The following is an 18701-nucleotide window of genomic DNA, read 5'->3' on the forward strand; positions in this document are numbered from 1 at the left end:
CCACCAGGTCACAGTTATCACCGACCATAAAAATCTGCTTTATTTAGAGTCAGCCAAGCGTCTGTCCCCCAGGCAGGCTCGCCGGGCATTGTTTTTCACGCGATTCAACTTTTTTGTCACGTACCGTCCGGGGTCTAAGAACACAAAGGCAGATGCTTTATCCAGGTGTTTTCCGGGGGGAGAACCTCGGGAAGATCCGGTACCCATCCTCCAAAAGGGTGTAGTGGTCTCGGCTCTCACAACAGAGGTTGAGGCTGAGATTGCCGAGGCTCAGGAGGAAGTACCACCAGAGCTTCCCATTAAAAAATCATTTGTACGCTCCATCTTCGACTAAAGGTGTTGGGTGAGCATCATGATACTGTTCTGGCTGGCCATCCAGGGGTTAGGGGTACCTTTGAGTTGGTGTCGCGTCGGTTTTGGTGGCCCAAAATCCGACAGGACGTGGTCTCGTACGTATCAGCATGTTCCACGTGTGCTAGGGCTAAGACGCCTCGCTCCCGTCCTGCTGGCTCATTACATCCTCTAGGGGTACCCAGTAGGCCATGGACGGAGATCTCCATGGATTTTATTACAGACCTACCCTCCTCAGCTGGGAACACGGTCATCTTGGTGGTTGTTGATCGGTTCTCAAAGATGTCGCACTTTGTGTCCTTGCCTTCATTGCCTAACGCGAAGACTCTGGCTCAGGTTTTTGTGCAGGAGGTGGTCAGACTTCCCAGGGTCCCGTCTGACATAGTGTCTGATAGGGGTACTCAGTTTGTGGCAAAGTTTTGGAAAGCATTTTGCTCACGACTGGGGATCAAGTTGTCGCATTCTTCGGCGTTTCATCCTCAGTCAAATGGTCAGACCGAGCGTATGAACCAGAATTTGGAGCAGTACTTACGCTGCTTTGTTTCTGACAACCAGGAGGAGTGGTCGACGTTCCTTCCTTCTGAGTTTGCCATTAATAATCACCGCCAGGAATCGTCTGGGGAGTCCCCGTTCTTTTGTGTTTACAGGCACCATCCTCAGTTTTGTAGTCTGCGTCAGGGTGGCTCTGCTGGCGTTCCGGAGGAGGACCAGCTAGGAGCACAACTGTCATCCGTTTGGAGGAGAGTGAAAAAGCGCTTGCTGAGCGTGGGTGCAAGGTACAAACGAGTGGCTGACAGTAGACGTGTGCCACGTCCGGACCTAAGTGTGGGTGATTGGGTGTGGTTGTCCACAAAAAACATAAAACTCAAAGTGCCATCCCTAAAATTGGGTCCAAGGTTTATTGGTCCATTTAGGGTCGCCGCCATCATTAACCCGGTAGCCTACCGATTGGAGCTTCCTACGGTATATAAAATACACAACGTGTTTCACAGATCTCTTTTAAAGAAGGTGGTGGGTTCCGTGGATGCGGCGCCAATGCCACCTCCAGTCTTGGTGGATGGCAATTTGGAGTTTGAAGTCTCCAAGGTGGTTGACTCTCGTATAGTGCGCCGCACATTACAGTACCTGGAACACTGGCGTGGTTATGGGCCGGAGGAGAGGTCTTGGGTACCAGCTTCGGACATACATGCGGACCGGCTGGTCAGTACGTTTCACCGCCGCCATCCGGACAAGCCAGGTCCTATAAGTCGTGAGGGCCCTGGGGTCCCTCGTAGATGGCGGGGTACTGTCATGTCGGATGCTATTCACACTAGGGCGTCCGACAGACAGCGGTAATTCCACATTCGTCCACTATACGCTCAGTGGCGCCGGCTAGATTTTATCCAGGTTGTCCGGGGTCAATCTAGCTGGTAATCTGGTTGGAGGCTGGGTCACACCCGTGGCCTTTAAATAGTTTTGCTGGGTTTTGGGCGTCGCCGATTATAGCTTGTGTCTTGTACCTGGTGATCTCGGTCTGGAGTGGTGGTCTAGGAGAAGAAATATCGTATCTGGTGGTGTATTATCCTTGTCATATTTCTCCTTCCTATATTTGTATTTGTTTTGTCCTGTGCACATTATAGTGTTTTCCTGTGAGTCTGCGGTGTGGTGCGTTTTTAGTTTTCCCTGTCTGTGCTTTCTGTAGGGGTTGGTGTGTGGTCTAATCACTGGGTGGCGGGTGGAGATTTCAGCACAGGACTGAAACAGGAGTCAGGGTCAGGCCTGGCGGCCCAGACAAGCACACCATCAGTGTAAATTCTGGGAGAGGGACAGACAGGGTTTTCCCTAGTCTGAGGGATATCGCAGGGGCCCGGGTAATCAGCTGTAGTCTACCCAGTACCCGCATGACAGCAGTATGGCCTGAGGGCCCGGAGATCCTGAGCCTCCAATATTGAGGCCTTGTACCTTGTGCACGTTGATTTCTCCAGAATCTTTGGCTCCTCTGATGATATTTGTGATATAGATGAGGATGTTCAGTCTTTGTTATTTTACATTGAGGAACACTTCTCTGAAGTTGTTCCATAATTTTTATCCTCAGCTGTTCTCGGATTTGTGACTTCCGACCATCTTGACTCCGGAGAGACTCTGCCTCTCTCACATGCTCTTTATACACAGTCATGTGACTTAGTTGGACCTTGACCCTCTGCTGTTTTTCTTTAGACCATTTGCTTTTCCAGCGTTTTGTTGGTGTCCCAACTATTGTGAGATTTGACGCTGTCATCAATTTCTAAATAAGATAATTTTTGCAAATGAGACAAATAAATGTCCAACGTGTGATCTGAGTGATAAAGTGTGGACATAAGATATTTCCAAATCATTGCATTCTGGTTTTCTTTTTGTTTTACACAGTGACCTTACTTCTTGGGAATTGGGGTTGCATAATATTCTTCCAATATTCCAATACATAATTATTTGTGGCGCTATTTTAATACCTGGCGTGCCATAAAAGCAGCCTCCATACACCGACAGCCCTGGCGCCTCTCTAGGCTTCATGGGAATGTACACAGGATCCCCCAATCCCCCAAAATATCACTGGGAAACCCGGTGACTCGATCTTCTGATGATGCAGTGGATTCTCTTCACCACAGCAATTCTAGGGTTAAACAGATGGGATACAATATTGTTTGATTCTGGCCAATGGCTGGTGTGGCAGAGCCTGCAATGAGGGGTGACAGTGCACCGGCCTTACAGGAGGACTGCACCCCATGAGAAGGGCTGATGGGGCAGAGTGGCATCACTCAGGTGCTCTCCGGTAAGATATTGATTGAGCCCTGGTGAGCTGTGCTGGTACAGCAATGAGAGACACCAAGAGGTGCGAATACATTCTGTGCATTCACTAACATCTCCAGACGTGATGAATGTCAAGTGTCTTCACCTTTTAGCCATGTGTCCTGTGTATGAGCGCTGTGCAGCCATTATTGAGAAATATTCATCAAAATCATTGTAATAAGTCAATAAGGAATTAATTCAGCTGCACATAAATCATAGAATTTCTGTGCTTATTCCACTTTTCAGTTTTTTAGTTATTTAAGTGCAAATCATTCCCTTTAAGTGGCAGTAAATGGATTATTAATGTCTGGATATATGTATGGTCATGGCCGCTCCTCTCATCCTGACTGCACTGGAAAAACAGATTATTACATGTTGTTATAAATTGTCTAACCACTCACTGGACTGATCCTGAGTTGCATCCAGAGCTGCACTCACTATTCTGCTGGTGCAATCACTGTGCACATACATTACATTACTGATCCTGAGTTACATCCTGTAGATCTTTTATTATAAAAATGAAAAACATAACAACAATAATAGCAGAAAACATAACAAAAATATTAGCCAGAAAATAATCAGTATACTGAACACTGGTCCAGCCGCTCATTCTCTCCTCTCACACATATTATACAGTATATACAGAACAATAACTTCAGGTCCGGTCACCAAACAAAATAATAATAACAAATAAAATAAACAATGGAAAACAAAGACTATACAGGAACTTTTTTTTTTTTTTTTTTAGTTTTAAATAAAATAACTACAAATTAAACAAATATATACAATACTACAAGCTATCCTCCATTCCCAACCCCCCGCACTGACCTGAGAGCTGGTCCTGCGTCTCATGCCTCAGTCCATGTCCAACGTCCATAGGCCAGATCAGGCAGTGCCAGTTTTTCCCCCAAACAACCCAGTGTCCCATAGTCCCACAAGATAATCCCACCTCCCCCCTTTTCCCACCACCCAACCTAACACCTACACCCAAATCTATATCCCCATATACAATATATACATTATATACAGCAGCACACACCACAATAATTACAAAACACGAAGCCCAAGTTCGGCGCCTGGAGCCCTACATCACTGTATAATGATCAAACAAAACAAAAATCTACAGTGTCAGCAGCAGCCCACCACCAGGAAAGGAGATGACCAGACTAGGGCACACTAAAAGAAAAGCCCCTCCAGAGGAGCGCGGCCCTCCGTGCGCCCAGTCGCCCATACTCCAGAGAGCGCACCTTCACCAGGTCACCGAGTATGGTCCTAAACACATCGTCCACTGGGAGGATTTTTCGTTGCGTCGATACTAAGCACCGTGCGTTCCACGTGTGATACCTAACCACTGCGCTAACTAGAAATAAGGTGCAGCGGTCCCGACCACCCAGGTCTCCGAATGCTCCATAGGCCCATTCCGCATAGGAGAGACCGGCCAGCCGAGACCAGCCAATGAAGGCGCCCACCCTGTTGTACACCTCTGTGTTGAAGGGACAATGAAGCAGGAAGTGGTCCATGCTTTCCAGCAAGGTACCACAATGCTCCCGAGGACAATTCCTGTCCTCAGAGCTCCTACACTTCAGATTGTCCCTCACACACAGTTTCCCATGGAAGCAGCGCCAAGCCAAGTCCCAAAACTTCGAGGGGATCCTGATAGAATTCAAAAGATGCAAACCCACCCCAAGATCCCGACTTGGGCAGTCCCTGAGCGCCAGAGGCCTCTGGAAATGGGTCAACAGAACCCTACTGTCAAGTAGTTTCCTTGGCAGAGTCCTGATCTCCCACATTCCCAGACCCCACCGACGAATTACCTTCAGAACCAAGGTAGCGTAAGCCGGAAGATGTCCATGCGGTGTGCGAAGATCCTTCACTTGCCCTCCTGTCTCCCATTCCTGGAAGAAAGGCTGAAACCATCCCCTACAGGAGAATACCCACGGAGGAGCCCTCTCTTTCCAGAGGTTTGCGATATTGATCTTAATGAAGGTATCCACAAGGAATACCACAGGGTTGACCATACCCAACCCTCCTAGTCTCCTCGTACGGTAAGTAACCTCCCTCTTGACCAGGTTCAGTCTATTCCCCCATAACAGTTGGAAGAACAAACTGTAGACCCGAGTCCAGAGAGATTCCGGCAAGATGCACACACTGCCCAGATAAATCAGTAAAGGGAGTAGGTAAGTTTTGCTCAGGTTTACCCTTTCCCTTAGGGTCAAAGACCAACCCTTCCATTGGTTCACCTTCTGAGTGGCGATCTCTAGCCTGCTGTCCCAATTTTGTTTGGGGTAATCCCCCTGGCCAAATTCGATGCCAAGGACTTTTGCAGAGACTTTGGGTCCTGGAAGGGTGTCCGGGAGATCAAAACCAGGATCTCCTCCTCCCAGCCAGAGACTCTCACACTTATCCCGGTTGATCTTGGACCCGGATGCCTCCGAGTAGCGATCTACCTCTGACATCAGCCACCCTGCCTCCTCGTGAGAGGAAGCAAACACAGTGACATCATCGGCATACGCCACCACCCTCAGAGTGGCTTCCGGTGCTGCCTGATCCATCCCGATCCCGGCCAACGGTCCACGCTCCACCCTCCTAAGAAGAGGGTCAATCGCAAACACGTACAGCAGCGGGCTCAAGGGACAACCCTGGCGAACACCGGACCCAACCTCAAAAGAGCTACCAATCCAACCATTCACAAGCGGGAAACTCTCTGCCCCACTGTACAAGGTCTTAAGCCAATCAGCAAACCCCCCCGGCAGGCCATATCTCAGAAGGACGGACCAGAGGTACTCGTGATTAACCCGATCAAACGCTTTTGCCTGGTCCAGTGACAGCATGTACCCCTTCCAGTGACCAGCCCTACCCTGCTCCACTGCCTCTCGGACACAGAGCACAGCACTAAATGTGCTGCGGCCTGGAACAGAGCAATGCTGGGCCCCCGAAAGGAGTCGGGGTGCAAATTTCACCAGCCGATTAAACAGCACCTTTGCTAGAACCTTCCTGTCTGCATTGAGAAGCGCTATGGGACGCCAATTCTCAATGCAAGACGGGTCCTTACCCTTTGACAAGATGATCAGAGCAGACCTCCTCATTGACTTCGGCAGAGTGCCCGAGGAAAGACACTCATTGAATACCTCAGTCAAGAGGGGAACCAAAACGTCCTTAAAGGTCTTATAGAATTCAGATGTTAAGCCATCTGGACCAGGCGATTTTTTTGGGAGCAAGCCCTTCAATCGCCAACTGAACTTCCTCTTCCCTGATCATTTCTGTCAAAACGTCAAGAGAGGGGTCTACCCCTGGTTCGGGGACAGCTTCTGCCAGGAAAGCCGACATCTCATCCCAATCAAGATCCCTCTTCCCCAAGAGGTGCGAGTAGAAGGATCTGACAACCTCCAGGATCCCTGATCTGGATCGCCTCAGGGACCCCGTAGTGTCGACCAGTCCTGTAACCACTTTACTATTCACTGACATCTTGCAGTTTCTGTAAGGGTCGGGCGAGCGGTACTTCCCGTAATCCCTCTCAAAAACCAAAGATGCATGTCTATCGTACTGACACCTCATAAGCAAAGATTTCACTCTGGAGATCTCCTCGCGGCTACCTCCAGTTGAGACAAGATGCTCGAGTTTCCTCCTCAGACCCTGATACAGGCGGTACCTGCTCAGACTCCTGAGGCTCGAGAGCTGGCGGAAGAATCTCGCCACCCTTTCCTTGAACATCTCCCACCACTCTGACCTACTACTACAAAGATCCAGTAAGGGTACCTGGCTCTGAAGAAAATCCTCAAAGGACTGTCTTATCTCCGCTTCTTCCAAGAGAGACGAATTGAGCCTCCAAAAGCCTCTTCCCATCCGGAGGGTCTCTGTAACATTCAGAGAAAACAAAATTAAACAGTGGTCGGAGAACTCCACCTCAACAACAGACACTGCTGAAGAGACAGCTTCCTCCTTTAAATAAAACCTATCTATTCTGGACCTACAGTTACCTCTATGATAGGTGAACCCCTCGTGGCCTGGGGTGTGCCGAATGTGGACATCCACCAGGCGAGCCTCACTAGCTATACTATTAAGGGCGACGCTATCATAAGTCAGCTTGTCTCTGTAACCTCCTCTATCTCGGGGCCTCGTGACAGCATTGAAGTCCCCTCCAAAGACAACCTGCCGACTTGTAAAAAGGTAGGGCTTGATCCTCATAAAGAGACACTTCCGGTCCCACTTAGATTGGGGACCATAGATGTTAATGAGCCGGAGCTCTTGTCCCTTCATGAGGACATCTAAGATCAGGCACCTCCCCATTTCTAACTCAATAACCCGTCGGCATTCCACCGGTGCGGTAAAAAGGACCGCCACTCCGCTATACGGCTCGGCCGCAAGAGACCAATAGGAGGGCCCGAGTCTCCACTCCCTCTTAGCTTTAAACACATCTGCCATGTTTGGCAGCCTGGTCTCTTGCAAAAAGAAAATGTCAGCTTCAACCCGGCTGAGAAAATCAAAGGCCGCAAATCTAGCTGTATTTGACTTTATGCTGGCGACATTAATGGACGCCAGCGTCAACGGAGTGGGTTCCGCCATCATTGGTGATTGAGTTAGATGGCTTTCTTTTTCCCACTCCCCTTATCCTCTGCCTCAGAGGAGGAATCCTTCCCCCTCTTTAATGACATGGAGGTATCCATTTCCACGCGTTTTTTATTTTTTTCGTCCTCGTCTCCGGACTCTGGGCCAGTCCCTCCCTCCAAGGATCTTACGTTCCCAGAAGGAGGAGACTCGGCGCCCCCTGTGAGCCCCGCCGAAGCCAGAACCTCACCCTCAGCTTCCTCCTCAGAGGAAGAGATGTTTTCAAGGGCTTGGAACCGGTTAGAAAGACCAACCAGAGGGGAGTCGGTTTTTCCTTCCTTAGGTACCTTGGTCAGAGTGAGAGAAGATTTTTTATCTCCCTTCTTTCTCTTCTTTTTGGTGCCGAGCTTACGCTTGTCCTCTAGCCACTGCCTATTATCCTCATCCATACTTTCATAATGGGAGGACTCTGAGGCAGTGGCACTCTCCTCCCTGTGGATCCTCCTGACCTCCTCATCCAACTCATCATCCCTTGGGGCCTCAGCAGCAAGACTGGCATCCAGGACAGGGGCCGCCCCAGTAGCCCGAGGCTCGCCCAGCTCCCTATCCTGTCTGCGCTTGTCTAGACGCCTTAGCTGGGCAGGCGTCTTTTTATTGCTTTTCTTCCTTGGCCCGGCCCCTCAGCTCCCTCACCCTTGCTAGTCCCTTCCCCAGCAGAATCAGCCTCACGGCTTTCTCCCACCGGGGTCACGACTGCGTTAGCGAAGGAGCGAGGACAACGGCTGAATGGGTGACCTAACTCACCACACAGGTGGCACCTAATCTCCACACAAGATGCAGCAAGATGGCCGACATCCCCACACAATGCACACTTCTGCACAGTGCAGTTTGCGCTGAAGTGTGTGGGGTCGCCGCACTTGTGACAGAGCTTCGGTTGCCCCTGGTAGAAGACCAGGATACGATCCCTACCCAGGAAGGCAGATGATGGTATGTGGGCAACCGTACCACCTGAACGCTTAAGTTTTACCATAAACGTCCAGGCCCCTGACCAGATACCAAACTCGTCACGGTTTTTCTTTGGCATCTCCACTACCTCTCCATACCGGCCAAGCCACGTCATGATGTCATAACAAGAAAGCGACTCGTTACATGTCATCACGGTCACTTTCTTGACTTGATTTTGGCGAGACACCGCCTGAACGGCAAAGTCTCGCCAGCCGGGCTCATTTTTTGCCAACTCATAGTTCGACCAGAAAAGTTCAAGCCCCTCCGGCCGAACAAAGCTGACATCAAACTCAGGTGTGGAATAGGGATGTATCAAGGCGTAGATGTCAATCGCCTTGAAGCCCATCCTCAGCAGGAGCTCCACAACCTTCGACCTTGGAGGACACGCATCACTGCCCCTCCACCGAAGACGGACCACATTCCTACGCACACTACCCGGCCCGGCTGTTGGGAGGGACCACACTGTATCCCCCCCTCTTTGCTCTCGGAAGGCCCCGAGGCCATGCCTCTCTATCCAGAAGGATAGATCAACCTCTCGACCCTCTACCATTAGTGATCTCTCTCCCTTCTTTAGAGCCTCCAGGAGACACCGTTGCAACATGCCGTCCCCAGAGTCCAGAGACGAGGAGGACGCCCTATTTCCCCCGGAGGTGACAGCGGCATAACTCCTGACAGGTGCTGCCACCACCGGGGGGGCAACCGGACCAGTGACCACATCCACACCAACAGTATCACCATTACCCACCTCCATAACCTCCTCACCCTCCACCAAACCAGCAACCACACCACTAGACAAAGAGTTTTCCTCATCCATACCCACCACCACATTCACTCCTGCTGGACCAGTGACAACAGGGGGTGACATTTTGGCCTCCGCATCATCAGGCACAAGGGGCTGAGTCTCCTCCACAGAACTGGAGGTGACCTCACCCCTGGTTTTATGTGTGCCCTCCGCATCATCAGTTGATATTTTCCGCTGCTTCATGGTTGCTACCAGGCGCCACTGATCTTTCGCTGTTGTGAGGCACCGCTGATCCTTAGCATCAGGATCTTGTTGACCAGCGGCGCCAACACAGAACAGGACTTTGGTGGGAGGACCGGAACGCCCAGCCCCGGTAACCCCCTCACACTGCCGCCGCTTCTCAACTAAGTGATCAGCGGCAACAGCATTCAGGGGCACCGAGGCTACCGGAGCTGCCCCTGACACCGGGCTGCTCCCCCCTCCCACTGGGGAGCGCACCACAGTATCGTGGCCTGATTTTTCGCCCGCCGCCGGGCCGCCCTCACTGTCCAGCCTCTCGGCTGATGCACCTGCTGCTACGTCCCCGCTACTACAAGCAGAAACAGAGCTCTGCGCCTCACTACATTGCTTTGTAGTCTCCCCGCGCCTTTGCACCGGATCCACAGCAGAACCCGGGCTGGGCTGGGCAACGGGGCTTATACAGCGAGCTGACCCTGCAGCCGACTCAGGGGGTACAGGGAGGGGGGCATATACATAGCTTACCGCTTCCTGCAGCTTAGGTTTGATCTTCTTCACCTTTTTTTTCCGGCCCCCAGGTGCCTCCTCTGGCAAATCATCACCAAGATGGAAGTTCTGAAGGCACACTGGGGACTCCAGGAGCTTGATCTCGGCCATTAGTGCCCCTCCCTGGCCGATGTCACTGTCCTCCCCAGAGCCAGCAGAACTGCGACGAGATGTCATTGTCGCCTGTCCAGCAGGGAGCTCGCTGCACGTGGCCTGTGAGTGACTAAGCAGGCTGCCAGGTGGGGCTTTCTGCTGGTCATCATCCTCCTCCTCATCATCATCATCCACCTGGCACTCAGGCTGCAGCCCCATCTGCCTTTGCTCTCTGTTATCAGCCATTTCTCTGAATCGAACTTCATTAATAAGTTTTTCCTTAAATGGTCCACTTTTTTCTCTGATGAAAGCTTTTCTGACTTCAAGCTCATTGATGTCATCCTTCAGTCTCCTTACCTCTGCCTGGAGCTGATTCTTCCTCGGTTTGGAGGAACCTGCAGCTTTGTTGCTTGTGCAGCGCAGCTCCTCTCGGAGCCTCGTGATGGTCTTGCTTGCGTCTTCATACTCACGGAGGTGGCTCATGACCCGGGAGGCATAGGTGGACACAGACTCCCGGGGGCTCTGCAGCGCCCAACCCTCTTCAGTGAGGTCGGCTTCACCTCCGTGAGCACTCAGCTTTCCTTCAGAAGGACCGCCATCTTGCACACTAGCAGGCTTCTCCTCCATGGAAGCCTTGCGGCTTCTCTGGGTCTCTGCAGACCTGGGGGGAGTAGGAGCCACATTGCTGCGACTCCTGGTGGAGCGTCTCACCCCCGAATCCTCTGATGTGCAGGCTGGTTGCTGGTTCCTTCTGCCCCCCGCCAGCCTGGTCCGGGAAGCAGAAGCCTGGGACTTGGCTCCTTCACTCATCCCAGGAAACCCACTCCCTCCCTGGGTAAGAGAGAGAGCAGGTCCCCGGGTGGAGAGGTGGTGGTTCTCAGGAGCTCAGGAGCACACTGCAGGTTCAGCAGCGACCGCACCCACAATCAGCACAGTGAGTAGCAGCTGAGCAGAGCTGCACCCACTATCCTGCTGGTGCAGTCACTGTGCACATACATTACATTACTGATCCTGAGTTACATCCTGTATTATACTCCAGAGCTGCACTCACTATTCTGCTGGTGCAGTCACTGTGTACATACATTACATTACTGATCCTGAGTTACATCCTGTATTATACTCCAGAGCTGCACTCACTATTCTGCTGGTGCAGTCACTGTGTACATACATTACATTACTGATCCTGAGTTACATCCTGTATTATACTCCAGAGCTACACTCACTATTCTGCTGGTGCAGTCACTGTGTACATACATTACTGATCCTGAGTTACGTCCTGTATTATACCCCAGAGCTGCACTCACTATTCTGCTGGTGCAGTCACTGTGTACATACGTTATATTACTGATCCTGAGTTACATCCTGTATTATACCCCAGAGCTGCACTCACTATTCTGCTGGTGCAATCACTGTGCACATACATTACATTACTGATCCTGAGTTACATCCTGTATTATCCCCAAAAGTTGCACTCAGTATTCTGCTGGTGCAGTCACTGTGTACATACATTACATTACTGATCCTGAGTTACCTCCTGTATTATTCTCCAGAGCTGCACTCACTATTCTGCTGGTGCAGTCACTGTGTACATACATTACATTACTGATCCTGAGTTACACCCTGTATTATTCTCCAGAGCTGCACTCACTATTCTGCTGGTGCAGTCACTGTGTACATACATTACATTACTGATCCTGAGTTACATCCTGTATTATACCCCAGAGCTGCACTCACTATTCTGCTGGTGCAGTCACTGTGTACATACATTACATTACTGATCCTGAGTTACATCCTGTATTATACTCCAGAGCTGCACTCACTATTCTGCTGGTGCAGTCACTGTGTACATACATTACATTACTGATCCTGAGTTACCTCCTGTATTATACCCCTGAGCTGCACTCACTATTCTGCTGGTGCAGTCACTGTGTATATACATTACATTACTGATCCTGAGTTACATTCTGTATTATACCCCAGGGCTGCACTCACTATTCTGCTGGTGCAGTCACTGTGTACATACATTACATTACTGATCCTGAGTTACATCCTGTATTATACCCCTGAGCTGCACTCACTATTCTGCTGGTGCAGTCACTGTGTACATACATTACATTACTGATCCTGAGTTACATCCTGTATTATACTCCAGAGCTGCACTCACTATTCTGCTGGTGCAGTCACTGTGTACATACATTACATTACTGATCCTGAGTTACCTCCTGTATTATACCCCTGAGCTGCACTCACTATTCTGCTGGTGCAGTCACTGTGTATATACATTACATTACTGATCCTGAGTTACATCCTGTATTATACTCCAGAGCTGCACTCACTATTCTGCTGGTGCAGTCACTGTGCTTATGTATACTGGGATTGGTGCCGTGAAGGATGATTGGTGCAGCGGTCACATGCTTATGTATACTGGGATTGATGCCGCGAAGGATGATTGGTGCAGCGGTCACATGTTTTTATGTATACTGGGATTGGTGCCGTGAAGGATGATTGGCGCAGTGGTCACATGCTTATATGTACTGGGATTGGTGCTGTGAAGGATCATTGGCGCAGCGGTTATATGCCGTACCAGGAGGTGACTGTATGATGCAGGTGTCGGTGGATTTTCTTTCGATGTGGTATTAGGGTACGTTCACACAGGGTGTTTTTGCTGCTTTTTTTTCTGCAGCAAAACCTGATCTTCTTAGCAGGAAAGAAGCTGTGTCAAAAACACAGATTTAGGTGCGTTTTTGGTGTGCTTTTTGGTGCGTATTTGTTGTGTTTTTGCTGTGTTTCTTTTGTGCGTTTTTTTCGTGCATTTTTTTTTCTCTTTGTCCATGCTAATGTCCTTGGATTTTCAGCAGCAAAAACGCAGCAACTGCTTTTTTGCTGCGTTTTTACTGCGTTTTTTTCAACACCCATTCAAGTCAATGAGTGAAAAAACACAGCAAAAATGCTGAAAGCTGTGACATGCTCTATGTCCAAAAAACGCAGCAAAGCACAAAATACTGATCACACAAACAACCAATGTGTGTGCATGAGATTTCTGAAATCTCATAGGCTTTGCAGGTATTGTAAAAAGCAGCTGAATATTAGCATAAAACAACACAGCAAAAAAACGCAGCAAAAACGCCCTGTGTGAACTTATACCATGATCTGTACCTTCCGAGGCCGCGTCTCACCTGCTATCTGAACGCTCTTGTCCTGTCTTGCAGACTGTGCGACACGGCTTTCCATATCAGCCCACGGCTTTAGCATTTGACCCGGTGCAGAAGATTCTGGCAATCGGGACCCGGAGCGGAGGAGTGCGCATGTATCCTTTTACCTGGTGCGTCCCATGTGCAGGTAAGGCTTCTACTACACAGGATGATGGCACAAGGCTTCGTGTGCACTGTCACTTCTGTGATCGGGGGGGTCCTGTTTTGCTGATGCCCCAAAGTTGGACAGATTTGTGGCCCCTTCACCCTCATGATATGGATATACAGTATAGGGGCACATCATGGCTTGTATGTCCCACCATGGCGATTCCCTGGGGAGCCCTGCACCACATGACGATAACATGATTCACATTAAAACTGTTGAAAAACTCCTGCAAAAAGGAAATATTAGCATTTTTCCAAAACATTTTTGATATGTTGTAGCCACAGTTGGGTTTGATCTGTAGGGGTCTGTGATCTGAGTCCGCACCAATCAATGTAAAAACAAGGCAGAAGTGTCCGACCATCCCCGAGAGTGAGGAGAGCACTGAATGGACTCAGAAGAAGAGTTCCGGCCCCAAGTCTACAAGGATCAGCCAAGCTGTGCAGTCCTAACCTGACTGCTATATCGTTTTCAAGGAACGCTCTATTCCATCAGAGCCTTCTGTGTAACAAATGTGTAAAAGTAATACATGTAGCATCAAACTGGGACGTACTAGAACCAGATGTGCCACAACCACCATTTCTAAATACTTTACTGAATTACCCTTGCCAGGAAAGTTCCCTGACCTTGATGTCCATGTCCTTAAAAACAGAAAACCTGAGCAAAACACAGTGAAAGTTAATTAAACTTCTATGTACAAGGAACAAATGGTGACACCTAAAGATCTATTACCATGAAGAGATGGGTTGATACAGTGTCAGTAGGACAGGAGTGAAAACCACTCCGATTAATTGACAAAACTGAAAAGGGGGAGGGGGAACCGAGTACCGGTTAATAGTAAATATAAAGTAGAAGGACAAAGAAATGTCAAGGTAGCCTTTACTAAAACAAGTATCAGGTCCAATGGTGGCACAAAGGTGAACACAGTAAAGTTACATAGTAAACAGCACAGATTTGGCAAAAACATACAGTATATTTCGCGTAGAGGGTACTAAGGTCTTCTTGGTCCGAAATGCGCTTCAGGGTCCGGCGCCACGCATCTCCATCAGCACACCACCTCCTCTGGTATGTACTACTCTGCCATGAGCTATTTTAACCATGCGTCATACACCCATGTGCCACACTACTATTTTACTCGTGTTCTCTCCCTCTACTAACCTACTTTTGCCTGACATTGCCATCTCCGTGTGCGGTTCCACCATTACTCCAAAGCAACATGCCCGCTGCCTTGGGGTCATCCTTGATTCCGAGCTTTCATTCACCCCCCACATCCGATCAATGGCTCGCTCTTCTTATCTGCATCTCAAAAACATTTCTAGAATTCGCCCTTTTCTTACTTTCGACTCTGCAAAAACTCTTACTGTTTCTCTTATTCATTCCTGTCTGGACTATTGTAACTCTCTACTAATCGGCCTCCCTCTTACCAAACTCTCCCCGCTCCAATCTGTCCTGAATGCTGCTGCCAGGATCATATTCCTCACCAACCGTTACACCGATGCCTCTACCTTGTGCCAGTCATTACACTGGCTACCCATCTACTCCAGAATCCAGTACAAAACTACTACCCTCATCCACAAAGCACTCCATGGCTCAGCACCACCCTACATCTCCTCTCTGGTCTCAGTCTACCACCCTACCCATGCCCTCCGCTCCACTAATGACCTCAGGTTAGCATCCTCAATAATCAGAACCTCCCACTCCCGTCTCCAAGACTTTACACGTGCTGCGCCGATTCTTTGGAATGCACTACCTAGGTTAATACGATTAATCCACAATCCCCACAGTTTTAAGCGTGCCCTAAAAACGCATTTGTTCAGACTGGCCTACCGCCTCAACGCATTAAACTAACTATCCCTGTGTGGCCTATTAAAAATAGAAAAAAAAACCAAAACACATAATCAGGTTCCTTGCATCGTGTTCTCATACACTTTATGCAGTTAATAGCACTCTGTGTCTGTACTGCTACATACTTAGGCTGTTAAATGGTTCATGCAGCTTTACATGAACACCCGAGCCTTACACTATGGCTGGTCCAAATAACTAAAGCAATTGTCACCATCCACCTTTCGTGTCTCCCCTTTTCCTCATAGTTTGTAAGCTTGCGAGCAGGGCCCTCATTCCTCCTGGTATCTGTTTTGAACTGTGATTTCTGTTATGCTGTAATGTCTATTGTCTGTACAAGTCCCCTCTATAAGTTGTAAAGCGCTGCGGAATATGTTGGCGCTATATAAATAAAAATTATTATTATTATTATTATTATTATTATTATTATTAATCATCTGGGCAGGAGTATGTATGTATAGCATTCATCTATATACAGTGGGTACGGAAAGTATTCAGACCCCTTTACATTTTTCACTCTTCGTTTCACCGCAGCCATTTGGTAAATTCAATAAAGTTCATTTTTCCTCATTAATGTACACTCTGCACCCAATCTTGACTGAAAAAAAGAGAAATTTAGTAATTTTTGCAAATTTATTAAAAAAGAAAAACTGAAATGTCACATGGCCATAAGTCTTCAGCCCCTTTGCTCAGTATTGAGTAGAAGCACCTTTTGAGCTAGTACAGCCATGAGTCTTCTTTGGAATGATGTAACAAGTTTTCCTCTTCACGGATTTGGAGATCCTCGGCCATTCTTCCTTGCAGATCCTCTCCAGTTCCGTCAGGTTGGATGGTGAACGTTTGTGGACAGCCATTTTCAGGTCTCTCCAGAGATGCTCCATTGGGTTTAGGTCAGGGCTCTGGCTGGGCCGGTCAAGAATGGTCACAGAGTTGTTCTGAAGCCACTCCTTTGTTATTTTAGCTGTGTGCTTGGGGTCATTGTCTTGTTGGAAGGTGAACCTTCGGCCAAGTCTGAGGTCCAGAGCACGCTGGAAGAGGTTTTCATCCAGGATATCTCTGTACTTGGCCGCATTCGTGTTTCCTTCAATGGCAACCAGTCGTCCTGTCCCTGCAGCTGAAAACCACCCCCACAGCATGATGCTGCCACCACCATGCTTCACTGTGGGGATTGTATCGGGGAGGTGATGAGCAGTGCCTGGTTTTCTCCACACATACCGCTTAGAATTATCACCAAATAGGTCTATCTTCATCTCATCAGACCAGAGAATCATATTTCTCATAGTCTGGGAGTCCCTCATGTGTTTTGTAGCAAACTATGCGGCTTTTATATGTCTTGCACTGAGGAGAGGCTTCCGTCGGGCCCCTCTGCCATAAAGGCCTGACTGGTGGAGGGCTGCAGTGATAGTTGACTTTGTGGAACTTTCTCCCATCTCCCTGCTGCATCTCTGGAGCTCAGCCACAGTGATCTTGGGATTCTTCTTTACCTCTCTCGCCGAGGCTCTTCTCCCACGTTTGCTCAGTTTGGCTGGACGTCCAGGTCTAGGAAGACTTCTGGTGGCCCAAACTTCTTCCATGTAAGGATTATGGAGGCCACTGTGCTCTTAGGAACCTTGAGTACTGCAGAAATTGTGGTGTAACCTTGGCCAGATCTGTGCCTTGCCACAATTCTGTCTCTGAGCTCCTTGGCCAGTTCCTTTGACCTCATGATTCTCATTTTGTCATTTTGTCTGACATGTGCTGTGAGCTGTGAGGTCTTATATAGACAGGTGTGCGCCTTCCCAAAACAAGTCCATCAGTTTAATTACACACAGCTGGCCTCCAGTGAAGGAGTAGAACCATCTCAAGGAGGATCACTAGGAAATGGACAGTATGTGACTTAGGCTACTTTCACACTAGCGTCGTGCACTGCACGTCGCTATGCGTCGTTTTGCAGAAATAACGCATCCTGCAAAAGTGCTTGCAGGATGCTTTTTTCTCCATTGACTTGCATTAGCGACGCAGTGCGACGCATTGCCACACGTTGCAACCGTCGTGCGACGGTTGCGTCGTGTTGCGTCGGACCGTCGCCACCAAAAAACGTTGCTTGTAACGTTTTTTGGTGCGTCGTTCCCGTTCCCGAACTCCGCCCCCGCCTCCCCGCACCTCACAATGGGGCAGCGGATGCGTTGAAAAACAGCATCCGCTGCCCCCGTTGTGCGGCGCATTCACTGCTAGCGTCGGTACGTCGCAACGATGCAATTCGTCGTGCGGCGTCCGACGCTAGTGTGAAAGTAGCCTAAGGCTAAGTTCAGATTTGCGTATGTGTCCGCAGCGTATCGTCTGCATGCGCAAATGCATGCAAACGCATGTGTACGCAGTGTTTTTTATTTGCATGCTCTTACACATTACGTAAAAAAAGCTGCGATTGCATGCATTTTTGCATGCGTTTGTGTTGTTTCTGCGCATGGGTACAGTATTTCCCAATGGGCTTGGCTTATGGGCTTTCTATATATAGAGACACTGGAGAGCTTCAGTGTGAAACTGGATTGATCTTTGAAATTGTCTTTTGCTTTCGCTGTGGCTTGTGAGGAAGAAAGGAGGAGAAAATAACGGAGAAGACATCGTCGTCGCTTTTGGCAACACCCCATTGTTGAACTCCGACAGAGCCATGGAGCCCACCACTCATTGTACACTGAGCTTCGTGAAAACCCGGCGAAGTTTTTGGAGTACACCAGGATGTCGCAACAGAGCTCCGATGATTTGCTGCAACGTTTCCAAGGATACATCAGCTGGCAGGACACCCAACTACGTACTGCAATTCCTGCTGAGGAACATCTGTTGGTGACCATAAGGTACGTAATTTTGAACAACAACACCTGTCCTTACTATTATTGTTAGAAAAGCCATGTACTGATTTATTTGTTCCTTTATCTGTTCCGCAGATTCCTGGCTACTAGAGAGACCTTAAAATCTCTACATTTTCAGTTTCGAATTAGATTGTCCACCCCTTTCTGGGATTGTTAGAGACACCTGCTGTTCATTGTGTGGCGTTCTGCGTGCCGACTTCCTCCCCCAACCCACAGCTGAACTCTGGATAAAAAAGGCACCAAAATTCAATGAAGTGTGTAATTTTTCTAACTGTGTGGGGGCTGTGGACGGCAAACATTCGGATTCTGAAACCTGCAGGAAGTGGATCAGAGTA

At 49.0% G+C, this 18701-nt stretch overlaps 1 protein-coding gene across 9 annotated transcripts in view; it reads left to right on the plus strand.

The window, feature by feature from the left end:
- STXBP5L (syntaxin binding protein 5L) overlaps positions 1 to 18701 on the plus strand; it is a 358674-nt gene that overhangs the window by 35984 nt on the left and 303989 nt on the right. For 8 of the 9 annotated variants that reach the window (XM_077293641.1, XM_077293643.1, XM_077293642.1 and 5 more), the window contains one exon: positions 13534 to 13631. In XM_077293641.1, the coding sequence (XP_077149756.1) occupies positions 13534 to 13631 (98 nt within the window). Of the gene's footprint in view, positions 1 to 13533; positions 13664 to 18701 lie in introns of those variants that run through there. The other variant, XM_077293649.1, reaches the window with a different exon arrangement.

Source organism: Ranitomeya variabilis, chromosome 3 (assembly GCF_051348905.1).
Source record: "Ranitomeya variabilis isolate aRanVar5 chromosome 3, aRanVar5.hap1, whole genome shotgun sequence".
Lineage (NCBI taxonomy): Eukaryota > Metazoa > Chordata > Amphibia > Anura > Dendrobatidae > Ranitomeya > Ranitomeya variabilis.